The sequence below is a fragment of the Condylura cristata genome, unplaced genomic scaffold (assembly GCF_000260355.1).
Source record: "Condylura cristata isolate star-nosed mole 26May11 unplaced genomic scaffold, ConCri1.0 scaffold00041, whole genome shotgun sequence".
NCBI lineage: Eukaryota > Metazoa > Chordata > Mammalia > Eulipotyphla > Talpidae > Condylura > Condylura cristata.
This window is the reverse complement of record NW_004567142.1, coordinates 1,356,911-1,373,792: the sequence shown is the minus strand read 5'-3', so window position 1 is coordinate 1,373,792 and position 16,882 is coordinate 1,356,911. Positions and strand designations below refer to the sequence as shown.

General features: G+C 56.0%; 1 protein-coding gene across 1 annotated transcript in view; it reads left to right on the top strand.

Moving 5' to 3' along the window:
- GRIK5 (glutamate receptor, ionotropic, kainate 5) overlaps positions 1-16,882 on the top strand; it is a 53,651-nt gene that overhangs the window by 20,710 nt on the left and 16,059 nt on the right. The window contains exons 12-15 of the mRNA XM_012733476.1: positions 366-569; positions 10,733-10,846; positions 10,996-11,105; positions 11,426-11,599. Coding sequence (XP_012588930.1) covers positions 366-569; positions 10,733-10,846; positions 10,996-11,105; positions 11,426-11,599 — 602 coding nt within the window. The remainder of the gene's footprint in view (positions 1-365; positions 570-10,732; positions 10,847-10,995; positions 11,106-11,425; positions 11,600-16,882) is intronic.

The following is a 16,882-nucleotide window of genomic DNA, read 5'->3' as shown; positions in this document are numbered from 1 at the left end:
AAAAAAAAATAGTGAAACAGAGCAGGACAGACTATCAGGGTGTGCTCCCCATGGTGGATAAGGATCAGGTCTGATTTGTAGCACCAAGGCTGGGTTGCAAAACCGAATGTAGCTTTTAACCATGAGTCATACTAGACATTCTGAAAGCCCCCATTCGGGTTGGACCCTCCAATCCAATCTCCAGTCGCTTGCCTCCCTCGTAAGCCCTGAGTTTGTGACAGTGAGCATTGGCTTGGCTGCCGGAGATGAAAACAGCCCCAATCTTCAAGCTGGTTTTGAACTAGCTGCCTGGGCCGGGCTGGGGGGATCCCCAGCCCAGCCCCCAGTGCTCAGGTTCTCACACCCGTCCTCTCCCGCTTCCCCAGGAGAATCCGTACGTCATGCGCAGACCCAACTTCCAGGCCCTGTCCGGGAACGAACGCTTCGAGGGCTTCTGCGTGGACATGCTGCGGGAGCTGGCCGAGCTGCTCCGCTTCCGCTACCGCCTGCGCCTGGTGGAGGACGGCCTGTACGGGGCGCCCGAGCCCAACGGCTCCTGGACCGGCATGGTGGGCGAGCTCATAAACCGGGTACGGCGGCCAGGGGGGGCGGCGGGGGCGCAGCCGGGAGCCCAGGGCCAGCCTGGCACATAACGGAGGAGGAGCGAGCGCTCCCGCCTCAGCCGCATCCGCGGTGTGCCGTGCACCGAGCTGGCGAGCCCCACGCTGGGCATCGCTCATGCCGCTTTGCCTCAGTCAGAGAATGAAAGAAACGTGGAGTGGGGGTTGCACCGAGGCCCAGAGGAGCAAGAGGGGCTCCCACTGGGCGCAGGGCTAGGGCTAAGGCTGGGGCCCCTTGGCGGTGCTCTGCCAGCCCCTCTTAGGGCCCTGGCGGTCGCGGACACCGCGGCCTGTTAAACTCGTTCACGGGATATAGCGGCGGCGAGCACAGCGGAGCCGGCCGTCGCCCGGGAGAGCTTTGGGTCCCCTCGGATGCAGAAAAGCACAGCCTCCAGGACAGTCATGGGGCGGTGGCACAGGCCCCAGAGGCTCCTGACCCAGCCAGGCATCCAAGGAGGTCTTCCCGGAAGAGGTGACCGCAGGGTGACTCCCGCGGGGTGAGAAGGAGTCAGCAAGATGAAGGGGGCGTGGGAGGAGGGCAGTGTGTTGCAACCGAGGTGGTGCTGTGTTTACAAAGGTGGGGGTAAGAGAGAGTGGGGGTCCAGGGAAGAGCCGCCGCACCCTGTGCACCCGTGGGCAGGAGGAGGAGAAGGGGAGAAGGGGGATGGGCACGGCCCGGGGGTGGGGGTGACCAGAGACTATTTTTCAGTCAGACCAGCCTTTTTGAATCCTCTGGTAAGTCATTTCTCTCCTGAAGCTCAGCTTTGCCCTTCCTAAGATGGGGAGGATGACACCCAGCAAGTCTGTAGCAAGGGTTACAGAGAACAGGGACCAGCTCCCCTCACACTGCTTGTCAGAGAAGGGGGCCGGTGTGTAATCCCCTTTTTATTCTGGGCATGAGAACTCACGCGGGCAAGTCCCCAGAGATAGGACATACAGGAGCTGTGGCCACAGGCTGTCGTGGCGGCCCTGACAGTGGGCTTGACTGAGGGCGCTGGTGATCCTCATGGATCCCGGAATCCCAGAACCCTGCCATCCCAGAATCCATGTGGCCCAAGCCCCTGAATGTCACCAGGCTAGACTCAAGAAGGCCAAATTGGTTTGACAAGGACTTTTATCCCTTAGGGTGCTGGTTTTTGAAAGTTGTTTGGAAAGCAAAAACTTTTCCCCCATGAAAGCGTCCTCAGAACCCTGAACTGCAGAGCTGCTCGACTGCAGGCAGAGGAAGGGCTTCCCTCCGGCCCTGGCGGCTCGGTGTCCCCGACCCCAGCCACAGGCTCCCGCGGCTTTGAAAGCTTCTAAAACCCGCTCCTGTGGCTTCAAGCCTCGACCTGAGGGGGCAGGAGGCCAGAAATCCCAGAGCTGGGGAGGGCTCCCCACGCAGGCTTCCCTGTGACCTCGGTTTCCACAGCCCAGTCCTCAGGCACAGAGACTCTGAACCCTTTGTCATCCAGACCCCCGGCGGTAAGCAGACTTCAGGAGACTAGCCCCTAACCATAAATCACCGCGAACTGGCACTGATTTACTCATCAACAAAGAGATCCTGGAATGGGCTGTGTTTAACGCGGGACAAGGAATCCCTGTGCCTCTGGCCCGACCCTTAGGACCGGCCTGAGGATTTGCCTAATGGGCCCAGGGGGCTTTTCTGCTGTACCGCTGGGACTGTGGCCCTGAGACTGTCTGAAGCCTGTCCGTGCTGCGCCTGGCTGTGTGACCCTAGGCAAGTTCCTTCGTCTCCTGGTAATGTCAAGGTTGCAGCCGTAAAGTGGGGGAACGCCAGCACCACGGTAGGACTGAGCCCGATCAAGCTAATCCCGTCAAGGTCTTAGGGGCTGGTGGGCAGCGAGTACTGCCAGCCTGTGCTCTCTGTCATGTCAGTGTTCTTCCTCTTGGTATGGGAAGCACCTGGAGACAGCGCTGCCTGCATCCGTTCTCCAGCCAGCTGGCATTTATTGAGTGCCTACTGTATATTGGGCCCTGTGCCATGCCCTGAGCAGAGCAGGCTAAAGAATTTAGCCCTCAGCAGCGGGGCCATAGGCTGCACTGCTCCCAAAGGCAGCTCCAGTGAGGGTTCAGAATCTTGGGGGGGTGGGGAGGAGCAAGGCTACATGATGACCTTGGGAGGAAAAGGGGGACGCCAGGGAGCTGGAGAACATCAGGGCTGGGCGGCTGTCTGGGTGGGGGACGTGGGCCGCCCTCCGGATTCTGGCTCAGGCAGCTGGCGATGGCGCTGACATTTAGGGAGAGAACACTGGAGGAGGAGCAGGCTGGGAGTGCAGAGGATGGGCGGGGTTTGGCTCGCCGAGGCTCAGCTGCCTGCCTGCCGTGGGATGGCCACGTTCGTGGAGCCTCACACGGACTCTCACCACCAGCCTCCCTGAAGCAGCTGCTGCTGTTTGTTGATTCCACACCTGCGCCGAGAACTTTCTGGTGCTGCTTAATTCTGACACTCCTTCGTGGCCAGAGGATCCCTCCTCCTGGGGCGAGACCTGGGCTCCACGGTGACGGGACTTGACCCCAACACACAGGGCTGCGGCCAGGTGTGCCTCTCCCAACCCCGCGTCCTATAGACAGTGCTTGGGAAGCCTGCGGGGTTTGCTCTCTTGGTGCTAACCCCGACTCCTGAAGACCCCACCCCGGGAGGGCCTGGAACTAGCCCGGCTTTCTTAATGGACAGGCTACATGGCTAGTGGTGGGCAGAGCCAGGGCTGGCACCCCAACAGGCTGGCCCAGAGCGGCTGAGTGACTTCCAGATGGAAGACAGCCCAGGGCATTGGCACACCGGTCACCTGGGCCAGGCGCCGGGCTCAGGCTCCACTTACGGTCCATTTATCCCACCCAGTGCCCACTGCTGGAACTGGCCTCCCCGGGGAGGCAGCATGAATCCAGGCCTCGCCGCCTCACAGCTGCCTCATGGGCCTGACCTTTCATCTCCCCACTCCCGTAGGATTTTTCTACAGTGTAAGTCTGGCATCACCTGCTTGCTTTAGCTGTAGCCCCCCAAGGGTCCCCAGAAGGAAGTCTGCACCCTCTGGTCTGGCTCTCCCATCTGGATCCCAGGAAGCTGACTCTGAGGTGGAGAGTAGCAGGCCAGGGAGGGTGTTGGGAGTGCCCTGGAGACTGAGCCTTGTGAGGGGGAGAAGGAGCAGGCTTAAGGGGAGCAGAGGGAGCCCAGTGCTGTGCAGCAGGACTGGGGCGGTGTCGCACAGGGTGGCCCCCACTGTCCCCTCAAGCCCTTGGTACAGAGCCATCAGCCTCCAGCACCCCCAGCTGAGGTGGCAACGAGAACCCCATTCTAGAGTGGGACTAGTAGCGACCACGCAGTGAGCACCTGCCTCGGGTGCCCATGCCAGCCCTATTAGCCATTTCATCTCTCTGAACTTCCCTTCGGTTCCCCTCTTGAATCGGGGCTATCACCTCTCACTGAGTTTCTTGGGGTGACAGAGCCCGGGCGGGAGCGTGCTTAGAAGCACAGGACCTAGGACCTCAGGTGAGGCCACCCACTGCGTTTGGGGCACCCTCACCCTCGGGGCGAGAGCCTTGTCTGGGCTCTGGATCCCCACACAGGGCACTGGACGCAGGGGGTGCCTGGTCAGTTGTGATGACTGATTCGGTGTAGGGTTCTGTAGAAACCTGCCGCTCGTTCTGTCCATCTAGAGGAAGACACACACCAGCAGTTCTCCTTCAGCTGAGCGCATAGTCACAGAGCAGCAGATTGCAGCTTTACTGTTGACGGTCTCCATCCGGCCTTCAGTGCTGGCTTGCACGGGTGTCCTAGGTTGGCATTTGCAAAGGACACATCACAATGACACGTCCCCTACCAATTCTGCAGCTCGTTTTCACACATCGTGGAAACCGCAGGTAGACACAGAAGGGGACTGTTACGACAGGATGCCCCCGTTACCTGCTTTCCAGAATTCATCTCTTACATAGAGCATTTCGAATGCCAGTTTGAACAACTTTTATATTGACTGTGTTTCAAACAAAAATTGCACTGAGCCTAACCCCATTTTGTACAAAGATAGTTTAGAAAATTATAAGCGTGTCTGCCCGCCATCAAAGGTTCTCAGAGGTTAAAAGCCAACCCTTTGTTTCCTCTGCTTACACATGTGGTATGAGCTGCCTGCTACAGAGAAACCCCCCTGGAGCTCACGTCTGAGCCGCCCTCCGTGACCAGTGTGGGGCGGATCCCCAGCACAATTCCTACAAACTCAGGGCTGGCTAGATGGTTTTTAAACACCGTCGAGGCTTGACAAATGGAGCCCTGCCTCGTGGCTTGGCAAGCCGCCTTTCCCCCATCTTTGACCACCTTTCCTTGTTAGCACACTACATGTAGCTATTCACTCACTCGGTAACCTTTCATTGAGCACCTACTTTGTCAGGCTCGGTTCTAGGCACATGACAGCAGAGCACAGGACAGACACACATGCTTCCTGGCTCCTGGGAGCCAATGTGTTAGTGGAGGCCGCTGACAGCAAATATATTAATATCTCGCCACCCGGTGGGAGCATGATGGCAGAAATCGAGTTGGATAGCTCAGATGCTGTTTTGACAAGATGGTGGAGGCCAGGAAAATCATCTTGAGAAGCCCATTAAGAAGGGGCTTTCTAAAATGCACAAAAATATGTAAAAATAAACTATTATAAAATTTAAAAAAAAGGGGGCTTTCTCCCAAGGAGATTGCAACTGAGATGGGAAAATGCACAAAAATATGTAAAAATAAACTATTATAATAAAAAAAAAAGAAGGGGCTTTCTGGGGAGGAATGGGGCTTCTGGGGACAGACGGGGCTCTCGTCTATTTTGCTCACTTCCCCAGTGCCTAGAACAGTCCAGTGCTCCATGAACACTTGTATGAATGGATGGGCCTGGGAAGGTGTTCCAGAAGTATAAAGCCTCGAGATGGAAACAGGTAGCTGTGTCCAGGGAGCGGTGCAGACAGTGGCTGAGGGGGTGCAGTGGGGAGTGAGGTCCCAGGGCAGGGGACAGGTCACAGGGGTTGAGGGTAGCAGCGTGAGTGTGATTTTTACCAGGTTGCAAAAGCAGTGGAAGGTTTTAAGCAGGAGCTAGGCCTTGATCTATTTTCTTTTTCTTTTTACTTACAGTGAAATTCATATAAAAGTCACCATTTAGAAGTGTGTTTCTCAGTGGCATTTCGTATACTCACAATGTGCTATTGTGATAAAAGTTTGGAACCCCTGTCTAATTCCAAAACGTTTTCATGACCCCAAAAGAAAACCAACCCAGTAGCCTTTAAGCCTTACTCCCAACACCCCTGCCCCCAGCCGCTGGCAAGCGCCAGTCTGCTCTGTCTCAGGGGCTGGCTTATTGTGGACATTTCATAGAAATGGAATCGCCCAGGAGGTGGCCTTTTGCATCTGGCTGCTTTTGCCCAGTGTAACATGTGTGAAGCTGGACCACGTCCCAGCGTGGGTGAGCGTTGCGTCTCATGGGACAGCTGAGCATTCCATCATATGGATGCCTGACCCTGATTTAATTTTTAGTTTTTTTTTTTTTATGTTTTCAAGATTTATTGCATTTATGCATACAGAACTAGAGTACAGGCTGAGGTGCAGGGGCGGTGAGAGGATTCACCAGAGACAGAGTGGGGAGCAGAGCAGGCAGATCTATGAAGTACACTGCTGAGGGAGCAGCGGGGAGACTGGAGAGGTCTGCTGCGCCCTGTGGGTCAGCTCTGGGGCAGGGATCCAACTCATGCTGCAGTGGCTGTGGCCAGCTTCACAGAGCTGCGCTTTAACCTGTTGCGCCACCAGGGAGGGCTTGATTTAATTTTTAAGTTACCCAAAGATGATTACTCAGGCTGCTATCTTGATAATAATAATAATCATAACAGGGCAGGAGTAGAAACAACTGTCCATCTGGAAGGTTGATGGTGACCACAGAAGGGAGAAGATGCAGGGGTGTCAGTCGTACCCCAGGAGGGAATCCAGGGCCCCTAAGTGTGGCCTGAGCAGCCAGGTGAACTGGATTCCTCCCTGGGTGGGACATGCAGGGAGCAGCTTGGTCTCTGGCCAAGGCTTGTCTGAGATTGGAAATTCAAGTGCAGACACCCGATTTCATTGTGTGGCCCTTATGTGAATTTTTTAGCTCACCCCAGTTTGTGGATATTGGGGTGGTTTCAGCTGTTGCTAGTGCAGACATTGTCACCGTCACCTGTGCCCGGGTGTGTGGGTGTGTTCCTGAAGCATGAATTCCAAAAAGTACAAGTGTCAGGTCAAAGGGCATGAATTTTTAAGTCTCTACGACCAAATGGCTGTTCAAAGAGGTTCCACCAATTTTTATTTCCACCCAGAGTACATGCACGAGATGGTCAAAACTTCCCACTCTCCGGCCAACAGTGGGTATTCTCTGTCTTTAAAACAACAACATAATACAACACTTTGCAATCTGAAAGACCAAAAATAATACCATATTGTTTTAACCCAAACTGGTTGACAGATGGCAGGATATTCCTCACGTGGCTGTATTGTGACTTGACAAAGTGTTTTTTCATATTTAGTTGTTTCTGGGTATTTTTATTTGCTCATGTTCTTTTTTTTTTTTTTAAAGATTTATTTATGCATACAAGAACTGGGGTACAGGCTAGAGGTGTGGGGGTGAGAGGATTCTCCAGAGACAGGGAAACAGAACAAGCTAATTGACTAAAACACTGCTGAGGGCAGCAGCAGGTGGGACAGGAGAAGTCTGCTGTGCGCTGTGGGTCAGCTCCCTGGCTGGGGATTGAACTCCTGCTGAAGTGGCTTTAGCTTCTTAGTGCTGTGCTTTAACCCTTAGCTTTTTTTTTTTTTTAAGAGTAGATTGCCTTCTAGAAAGACCACCGCTTTCTCTGAAGCTTCCTTCTCAGTGCTAAGTTGTGGTTGGCTTTGAGACATCAAGACAGCCCTCTGACTTTTTTTATAGATGGAGAATTCTTTTGATTTTCCCTGCTTTGATGGGCACACCAAATGTACTCAGGTCATAGATGAAGGCTCAGCCCAAGCCAGACTCTGTGTGAGCCCGAGAGGACCCACCCTGTGTTTTCCCAGGGCTGGGTTCTAGGACTGGAGTAGACACACATGGCAGTTGGCACAACCCCTCCTTGGCTTCTTGAGTTGGGGCCATTATGGCCTAGTCGAAGCCCCTAGAACTCCCTCTTTTTCCCAAGACAGTAACCCCAAACCAGTTCACATCCATCCTTTGGGGTCATTGCAGGGATGATGCCACCATTAGCGGTTAGAAAAAGCAGGGTAGTAAGCTCGTCCCCACCCAGCTGGCCTGTGCAGAAGGCAGATGGACCTCGGAGAGTGACTCGTGGTTATTGCAAATGTAATCAGGTGGGGTCTGCAATGGCCTTTGCTGGCCCAAAGGAAGTGGCCCTCCGGGAGTGAGTCAGCCTGGCCTTGGGTAGCCAGAGTAAATCCCTGGCCTGGCAGATGCTCTTTTCCCCCACCCCTCTTCCCGAGGGCCACCGGAAGCCAGGCGGGCCCATCTCCGGTCACCTCAGGGCAACCTGGACTCATGCAGGCTGCAGCCAACTTGATCTTGATGGTCGCCACAACGTCACACCAGCCCCACAGGAAGTGGCTTGTAGTAAGGGGGGTGGGCAGTGAGCCTGCTGCCAGGCAGGGACCAGCCTGGAGATGGCACCAGCTACTTGAAAGTGAGAGTTGGACAGATGGAATTGTTAACCAGACATAGAGTTGTCAAGTAGCTAACCCAGAGAAGAAGAAAGTGCCGGGGTCCTGGAGGCAGCCCCTGCAGGAAGCAGCCACACCCTGGGGCTGAGGGCCCAGGGACCCAACGGAGCGGAAGGTTGGGGGTACTGCCTGGCTGGTCCTCATGATGTTTGGTGGTTTTTTTCACTTGGGGCAGCAATTTGTGCCCAGATGTAAGGTGAATGTGCTCCTTCGTTCCGTTGACCAAACAGCCCAAGAGGCTTTCCATTTTGAGGGCAGCCAGAGTGGCAAGGCTCACAGCATGTCCTGTCCACACGCAAGGTGGTGGGGAGCTCACGGCACTGGCCCCAGTGATGAGGCAGGTCAGGCTGCGTGTGCAGCACGCTGGCGGCAGCTAGGGAGGCTGGCTCGGAGCAAACTTGCAGGTGTGGGAGCGAAGCAGTCACTGTCCTGAGAAACTGCCCCTTACCGGGTCCTCGTAGAGGGAGAGTGTGGCCACGCGGCCAGAGGGCTCCTGGGACCCACGTGTTGTCGTTTCTGCATGGGTCCACATCCTGCGAGGAGGCAGCCACCCCCGGTGGTTGAGTGAGGGAATTGTTTACTGGGAATTAAGGTGTTCACTAGCTAACCAAGTGGGTAAAAGTGGAACCTCAAGGCAGGGATCAGCAAGCTTGTTCTGGCAGTATGTTTGGCTTTGAGGGTGTACAGTCAGGGCTCCTCAACTCTTCTGTTGTCTGGAAAGTGGTCAGGTGACACCTGGAGGGTGTGCATGCCAGCGGCCGAGACACCCGCCTCCCCATCGGTCACCAGGCAGCTCCTAGACACGTGGGCCGGGCCGCCGTCCTGCAAAACCCGATAACAAAATCAGATGGGCTGGACTGACCCGAGGGTCCTTGTTTGCCCTCTGATATCAGGGAGCTGCAAGGCAGGTGGCTTTGTCCCTAGTTATGAAGGAACAGAGAGAACAGTTGGAAACTTCGAGGAAGAGCTCAGACCCTGAAGGGGGCGCTCACTGTTTGGGGATCTGTGCCCAAGGGGCTGGGTGAGGCTGGCTTTGCAGGTTATTAGGAAGAAGCTGCACACTGGATCCACTGCTCCAAAAACAGACCCGCAGCTGCTAGCCCGCCACCTGCCGCCTTCCTCTAGCGCCCCCTATGGGCAGAGCCTGGCAGGGCGCCCATGGCCAGCGCAGCTTCCAAGGTTCTTTGCACAGAGCTGATGCAGAGGGTGGCTGTGAGCTCAGGGCAGTCGTGAGTGCTTCGATTGGCTTTCAGGCATTTAGAAAGCCCCCCTATTGTCTCTCATCATTTAGATTCTTGCTGATACTCTTCCAGAGATTCAGCAGCCTTCAGGGGCCCCTGGGGTGGAGGGGTGGGGGCAGTCTCAGAAATAGTCATCTGCTGGGAAAGAGGGAGAAGGGAGGATCTGGCTGTCCTCCCTTCTGAATGAAATCCCCTCCACCAATCTGACCACCTCTCTCCATCCCCACTGCCACAGCATCTCTGGGGGTGGATCGTCAGCTGCCTTGACCCTGTGATCTGTGCTCACAGTGGCCAGGTCACTTCACCCCATTAATCGCACCCACTAACACTCATCTCTTTATAACCCAGCCCTGCAAGGCCCCCACACTTTGCTTTGCCCGCCCCTCCCCACTCCAGCCACCTCGGGCGCCGTTGCTTCCCACCTCGGGGACCCCCCATTGCTCCCTTAGCCTGGAACCCTCTCCCCAGGTCTTCTCACGCTGGTCCCGGCTTCTCTTTACATTTGTTCTCGAGACACTCGAGAACAGTGGGGCGCGTGGGGCGGTCCCCATTGCAATGCCCTGCTTTATTCTTGCCCTGGTGGAGAATAAATAATGAGTGCTGCGTCCCCAAAGCTGGAGTTGCGTTTGGGCTGTGGGGTGGATCAGAAGATATTTGGTGAGTGGGTCAGTGAACAAACGGGATGACTGCAGTGTGGGGATACAGCGCAGACCGTCTTAGACCGGCCTAGGAACCACCGAGCTATTATTTCTCACATTTCTGGAGGCCGGGAGGGCCAACATCAAATCCAAGCCTCTCTGAGACTCAGTTTCACCATCTGTAAAAGGAGGCTAGTGGCCCTCAGGGAGCGGCGGGGAGGAGTTACAGGGTCTGTATAAAGTGCCATCTGCGGGCAGGGGTGTGTGTAGGTCAACAGGGCCTCCACGATGAGCTTGGCGGGCAACAGGTCGGAAAGAGCGGGCTGGCCGAGGAGAAGAGGCCGCAGGAGCCTCTCAGCAGCGACGTGCTGATGAGGGTCCAGTTTCGGGCCCAGGACGACCTCTGAAACCAGTGCAGCTCCGGGTCCCGCTGTCCCCTCGAGGCTCAGCCTGGGACGCCTCCGTGCCCTCGGCGCGCTGCTCTCTGACTGCTCGCCTGTCTCCCCGCTCCTCCCCCTCCCACCCCCTCCTCCCCCTGCCCCGCTTCCCCTCCAGCAGAAGGCAGACCTGGCTGTGGCCGCTTTCACCATCACGGCTGAGCGGGAGAAGGTCATCGACTTCTCGAAACCCTTCATGACGCTGGGGATCAGCATTCTGTACCGGGTGCACATGGTATGGTTTGCCCGGAGGGTGGGGGGCTGGCAGCGGGCAGGAGGGGCTGGGGGCCGAGACCGGGGCTGGGCCAGGGCTCCTGGACCCCTGGCAGGGCAAGGCTGGGGGCTGGCGCAGGGGGCGGTGACCATCCTTCCGCTGTCCCTCAGGGGCGGAAGCCCGGCTACTTCTCCTTCCTGGACCCCTTCTCCCCTGCTGTGTGGCTCTTCATGCTTCTTGCCTACTTGGCTGTCAGCTGCGTCCTGTTCCTGGCCGCCAGGTGAGTCCGCTGCCTGGGGTGCACTCCAGGGCCCCCACTCCTCGGGCCCAGCACCCCCTCTCCCTTTCTGGCGCTGTCTCTGGGCCCATTTCACCCTGGGTCTCTGCTTCCTCCTGTCCACCCCTTCCCGTTTCCGTGGCTCCCCTGTGCCTCCACTCTCTCTGGGTGTCTCTCAGCCTTCCTCCCTCTTCTCTGCTCGAGTCTCTCTATTCTTAGCCCCCTGGTTTCCCGCCCTGTCTTCTCTTCTCATCACGGGATCCGACTCCTTCCTCCTGCCCTCCCACCTCGGCCCTGCCCAACCCCACCGTGTCTCTCCGCAGGCTGAGCCCCTACGAGTGGTATAACCCACACCCCTGCCTGCGGGCGCGCCCTCACATCCTGGAGAACCAGTACACGCTGGGGAACAGCCTCTGGTTCCCCGTGGGTGGCTTCATGCAGCAGGGCTCGGAGATCATGCCCCGGGCGCTGTCCACACGCTGCGTCAGCGGAGTCTGGTGAGAGGTGTTGTTGGCTGGCTGGGAGGTGGCACCCCCTGTGGCGGGAGGGGTGAGCCCCGCCCCTCGCTCACTGGCTGTGCAGGCCCCTTTCCCTCTGCACAGCTCAGTCTTCTCACTGGACAGCGGGGTAAACGTGCCACGTCGCTGGCGGGAAGGGCTGGGTGAGGCCTTTGTGGGGTAGGGCTGGGGGCGATGAGCAGACCCCGGCTCCTGTTAGTGGGGGCATCACAGCGGCCGTGAGCCTTCGCTGTGCGGGGCCAGAGTTGAGGCTCCGACGGGGGCACCTGTTCCCCCAAAGTCATGCCAGGACGCGGAAATTGGACAGGGTTTAGTTTGCCCTGAGACAAACCCCGAGAAGACACATGTCTGGGAGCAGACACTGGCAGCTCATGGCGTCTGTTTGGCCCACGGCTTAAGGTTTTTTTGGAATTAGCTGGCGACATTTAAATATTGGGTGAATTCATCACACGTCCAGATTTCTCACTCTTCTTGAAAATTCAGATCTGGAGATGCTTGGCCGGCCTCTCCGCCGGCGTCCCTGTCTGGGCCCTTGCCCTCGGCCTCCGTTTCCACCTTCAGTCCTTCTGGCCTGACTCCAGAGGCGTCTCACTTGCTGTCCTATCTCTTCAACGGCAGCTGGGCCTGCCGGCAGCTCAGATAGCTCTTTGGAACCGCAGAAAGCCCAGGAGAGTGCTCAGGGCAGCGACGCTCTCCTTGTGGCAAAGGTCAGATGAGACCCAGAGAGGAGCCATTTGCTAGGCAGCCTGCATTCAGCTAGATGCTGGCAGGCTACGCGGCACTGCCCCCAGCCCCGCCGGCTACGCCCTGCTCCTCGCTCAGGTCCCTGGGGAGCCCTCTGGGCATCTCAGGCATCAGGCCTTCTTTTAGGGTGCTCCCTATGCCCCACCCCTCCTCCCTGGTCGGACAGAGTTCAAGCGTCTGTGATCCTTCAGCAGATGCTGCTCTGGCCCCTCCGTGGGCCAGGCGCTTCAGTGGAGATTCAGCTCTCCAGAGGCAAGGCCCTGAGAACGCCGATGAACACAGGACCGTCCTACTTAATGCCGAGAATTTGCCCGAAAGATCATGTGAGATTCAAAGCTTGCTCCCAGCGAGACTCACCTCAACGGGGGCAGGCTTTTTCTTTCTCCCAGTGAAGCAGGACTGACTACCCGTCATCAGCAATTCGCTTGGTCCACGGGCTTTGAAACTTTGAAGGGGGTGGGGGAGGTCTTGATTTTTTAACTTTTGGGATTGCCGTCATTTCATGACCACCGTAGCTTCCTATGGACGCTGTGTCGGATAGCACAAACTTAGTGGCTTACAGCCCCAAGATTTCTTGCTTATAGTTCAGACATCTGACTGGAGTTTTGGGGAACCCCAGGCATGGTCACAGCTGGTTCTTCTGAGGCTCAAGGGGAGACCCATGTCCTTGGCCCTGCACCCCTCACTCGCAAACTCTCTGGCTCTGAAGTCCTCCTTCCTAAGGACCCTTGTGATAGCGTGGGGCCCACCAGACACACTCCCACCTCAAGACCCTTAGCTTAGTCACATCTGCGAAGCCCCTTTAGCCTGGAAGCAAATAGACCCAAGTTCCAGGGGTCTGGCTTTAGGCATCTTTGGTGAGGAGGCTTTTCTTCTGCCTACTCCACCCCCCCAAAATTATCAACATTTTCAGTGTGAGCATGTTAGCGGATGCATGTGGTCTGGACTACTGGGGGACTGTGACAGAGAACAGGAGAGAAGGGAAGGCGCTCTGACGCCTCCCTGTCGGCGCTGAAAGACCGAACCTGACTGTCCACGCCGAGGGGAAGGAGGCGCATTCTGGGCCGGGAGGGGCCGCCGATGTGAGGAGGTCAAAGAGACCTGTGTCTTTGCCAAAACTGGCTAAGCCCCAGTCAGGCAGGGGCCTCCTCTCTGCAGGAGCCCCCCCATGTCCCTCCTCACCAGAGCCTTTTACCCCAGGCTCAGTCTCACTTCCCCCCAAGCCCTCCCCCATGTTTGTCAGTCTCTGACTGGTCATGGTGGCTGGGAGCCAGGTCAGGGGTGGTGGGTCCTCCACTCCGGGCATTTGGCTGTCTCCTGAAGGTTGTGACGGGCCAGAGCCTGCTCCTGTGGCCCTCACGTCCAGCGTCCTCATGGGCCACAGCCTCCTGCCACCCAGCAAAGGACTTGTGGGTCTGGAAGTCTCCCCCTCGTCGCCCCCTGAAGTGAGGCCCCCACCTCCCTCTGCTGTTCTCTGAGCCTGTCCCTTCCCGTCAGCTCTCTGCCAGCAAGCCCCAAAGCTTCAGCTCTGCCCCACAGCTTGACACCCCTCCCCCGCACCCCCCCCACCGCCTCAGGGTCACATGCATGGTTGGGTCCAGGGCGCTCCTTGTCACCCCCTTCCGGCAGCGTCTAGCTCCTGTGCCGCTGTGTCCTGGCTTCCCTCAGCCTTCCCAGCTCCCGGCCTCTTGTGGCCTCCCGGTCCTCCCCATGTCACCCCAGTGAGCTCTCCATGCTGCAGGCATTGAGGCCCTTCGGACGAATATTTTGTAACATCTCCTCTTTCCCCCGATGAAATTCCAGAGCAATTTAAAATAAATTGATGAAGTGCCCTAACTGCAATACACAGGAGAGAGGGTGGTGACTTACGATATCATGATGCCCGATGCTTGGGCCAGGACGAAGCCGGAAGACACTGAGGAGAGTGCGGATGTCCGAGCCCACTTCTGGGGGCCTTTTAGAATCCGCGTAGTAGGGCCACTTAATAGCATTGTGCCGACACTGCAACTAGTTGGCAAATGAGCATTTTGTACCAATACAAATCACTGTGGACTTGAGGGTTTATGAGTACAGCTGCTCCAAGGGTCTGGCCTGGGTGACTCAGAACGCCGGGAGCTGAGCGTTGCTGTCAGAGATGTGAGTTCCCAAAACGGTGAAAGGCTCTTGGCAATAGTTCAAACGGAACAGTTGTTCCTACATCTAAACAATAGGTGTATTTCTAGAAATTTCCATTTCTATTACAATCATGCAAAAAGCACTTTGGAGAAAGTACCAAGGAGTGAAGCTCTGGTGATAGTGTGTTGGATTTTCCCTGACAGACTGGGCTGCCCTGTCTGGGGATGCTGGAAGCTCCCCTCCCCCACCCAAAAAAGTACCTTCTCCAGAAACCTGGGGTGTGCTAGGTCCTGGGGTTCTCTAGCTTTTCTGACACTGATGCTTCCCAAATCCCCAGCTCCCACTCTCTCGAGGTGTGCCCAACGGGCATCCCCCAATAGAACTCATGTCTGTCCTCCCAAATAAGACCCCCTCTGTCCATGAATGGCCTTGTCTCCCCCACTGTCACCACCACCTCAGCGATGGGGCGGCATCCGAATGCCAGGGCCTGAGTGCCCTTGTCCTGAGTGAACGACAGTGTGAACCCACGGGGAGGGTTGGAGAGGCTTGGTTTCCGGGGACGCTGTGTCAGGCCCCGGCTTTTTGGGTGTCAGGCCCCGGTTTTCTTTTCAGGAGGCGGCATTATTCATCCCTGTCCTCCGTTCCACCCCCACCCCGTGCCTGACACAGCACCGTGCCCGGCAGACAGCTGCTGTGTTCATTCTTGTCTACTGGAAGAGGGGGTGAGCTGGGAGGCATCTCTGCAGAGTCCTGTCTTCCGGCCCCGCAGATGTATGGAAACCATCTGCAGGGAGCCCAGAGGCTCTCATCTGCCAGGACGGAGGGCCAGGGTGAGACCAGTCTCTGCTCTCAGCCAGACCAAGGGCTTCCTCTTCTCCCAGTCGGTCCCCAGCACCAGGATGACAGCACACCCTTGCGGGACATTTGTCCTGGGCCGGATGTAGCTCCCTCTTACAGTGGCCCACACAGTACCCACCTCACAGGTACAAGCCCCAGATCACATGGCAGTGGCGAGGCCAGGATTTGGGGATTTTCCAGAGATCTTTCTGTTATTGATTTCTAGCTCCGTCGTGGCCAGAGAACATCCTCTGTAGGATCTTTATCCTTTTAGATTTCTTGAGACTTGTTCTGTGGCTGAGCATACGAGCTCCCGGGGTGTGTGCCTCTGTCTTCTGCTGGTGTGGTGATGGTGATGGGTGCAGCATTCTGTAAGTTGGGACCCGTAGGTTGATGGTGTTATTCGGATCTCCTGCATCCTTACTGACTTTCTGTCTACTCGGCGTATCAGCTACTGAGAGAAAAGTGTTCAAATCTCCACCTGTAATTGTGGAGAAATTACATCCATTTCTCTTTCCAGTTCTATCAATTTTTGCTTCATGAATCTTGAAGCTTTATAATTAGGGGCACAATGTTTAGGATTGTCATGTCCTCTTGACAAAGGGGCCCCTTCGTCATTTATCATGTCCCTCTGTGTCTCTGGTAATGTTCTTTGTCCCAAGGTTACTTCCAGTTTGTCTGGCCACTCCAGCTTTCCTGTGTGTAGTGTCTCTGTAGTACAGGATAATGCCAGGGTTAGGATGCCAACTACCTGTGCAGTGGAAAATCCGTGTACAAGTCTGACTCCCCCTAAATTTCACTACTGATGGTCTGCTGTGCACCAGAAAGCATTACTGATAGCAAACTGTCGAGGAACACATACCTTGTATGTTTTATGCATGATATATTATATTCTTTTTTTTTTTTTTAAGATTTATTTATTTATGCATAGGCCAGAAGTGTAGGGGCGGTGAGACGCTTCACCAGAGACAGAGCGGGGAGCAGAACAGGCAGATTGACAAAGTACACTACTGAGGGGAGCAGCGGACGGGTCAGGAGAGGTCTGCCGCGCCATGTGGGTCAGCTCCAGGGCTGGAGATCGAACTTGCACTGAAGCGGCTGTGGTTAGCTGGCAGTGCTGTGCTTCAACCCTCTGCACCACTAGGGAGGGCCATATAGTTTATTCCTACAGTAAAGCAAGCTGGAGACAGGAAGGTGCTATTACGAAAGTCATACGGAAGAGAAGATACATTTATAGTGCCAAACTGTATTTGTGGACCCTGTAAGTGGGTGGCATCTGTTTCCGAGGAAACCCGGGCGTGAGTGGATCTGTGCAGTTCAAACCCGCGTTGTTCAAGGGTAGCTACATGTCTTTCCCTTTCACGCTACCTACATCTTTATATATATATTCCCAAAACGGTGAAAGGCTCTTGGCAATAGTTCAAACGGAACAGTTGTTCCTACATCTAAACAATAGGTGTATTTCTAGAAATTTCCATTTCTATTACAATCATGCAAAAAGCACTTTGGAGAAAGTACCAAGGAGTGAAGCTCTGGTGATAGTGTGTTGGATTTTCCCTGACAGAC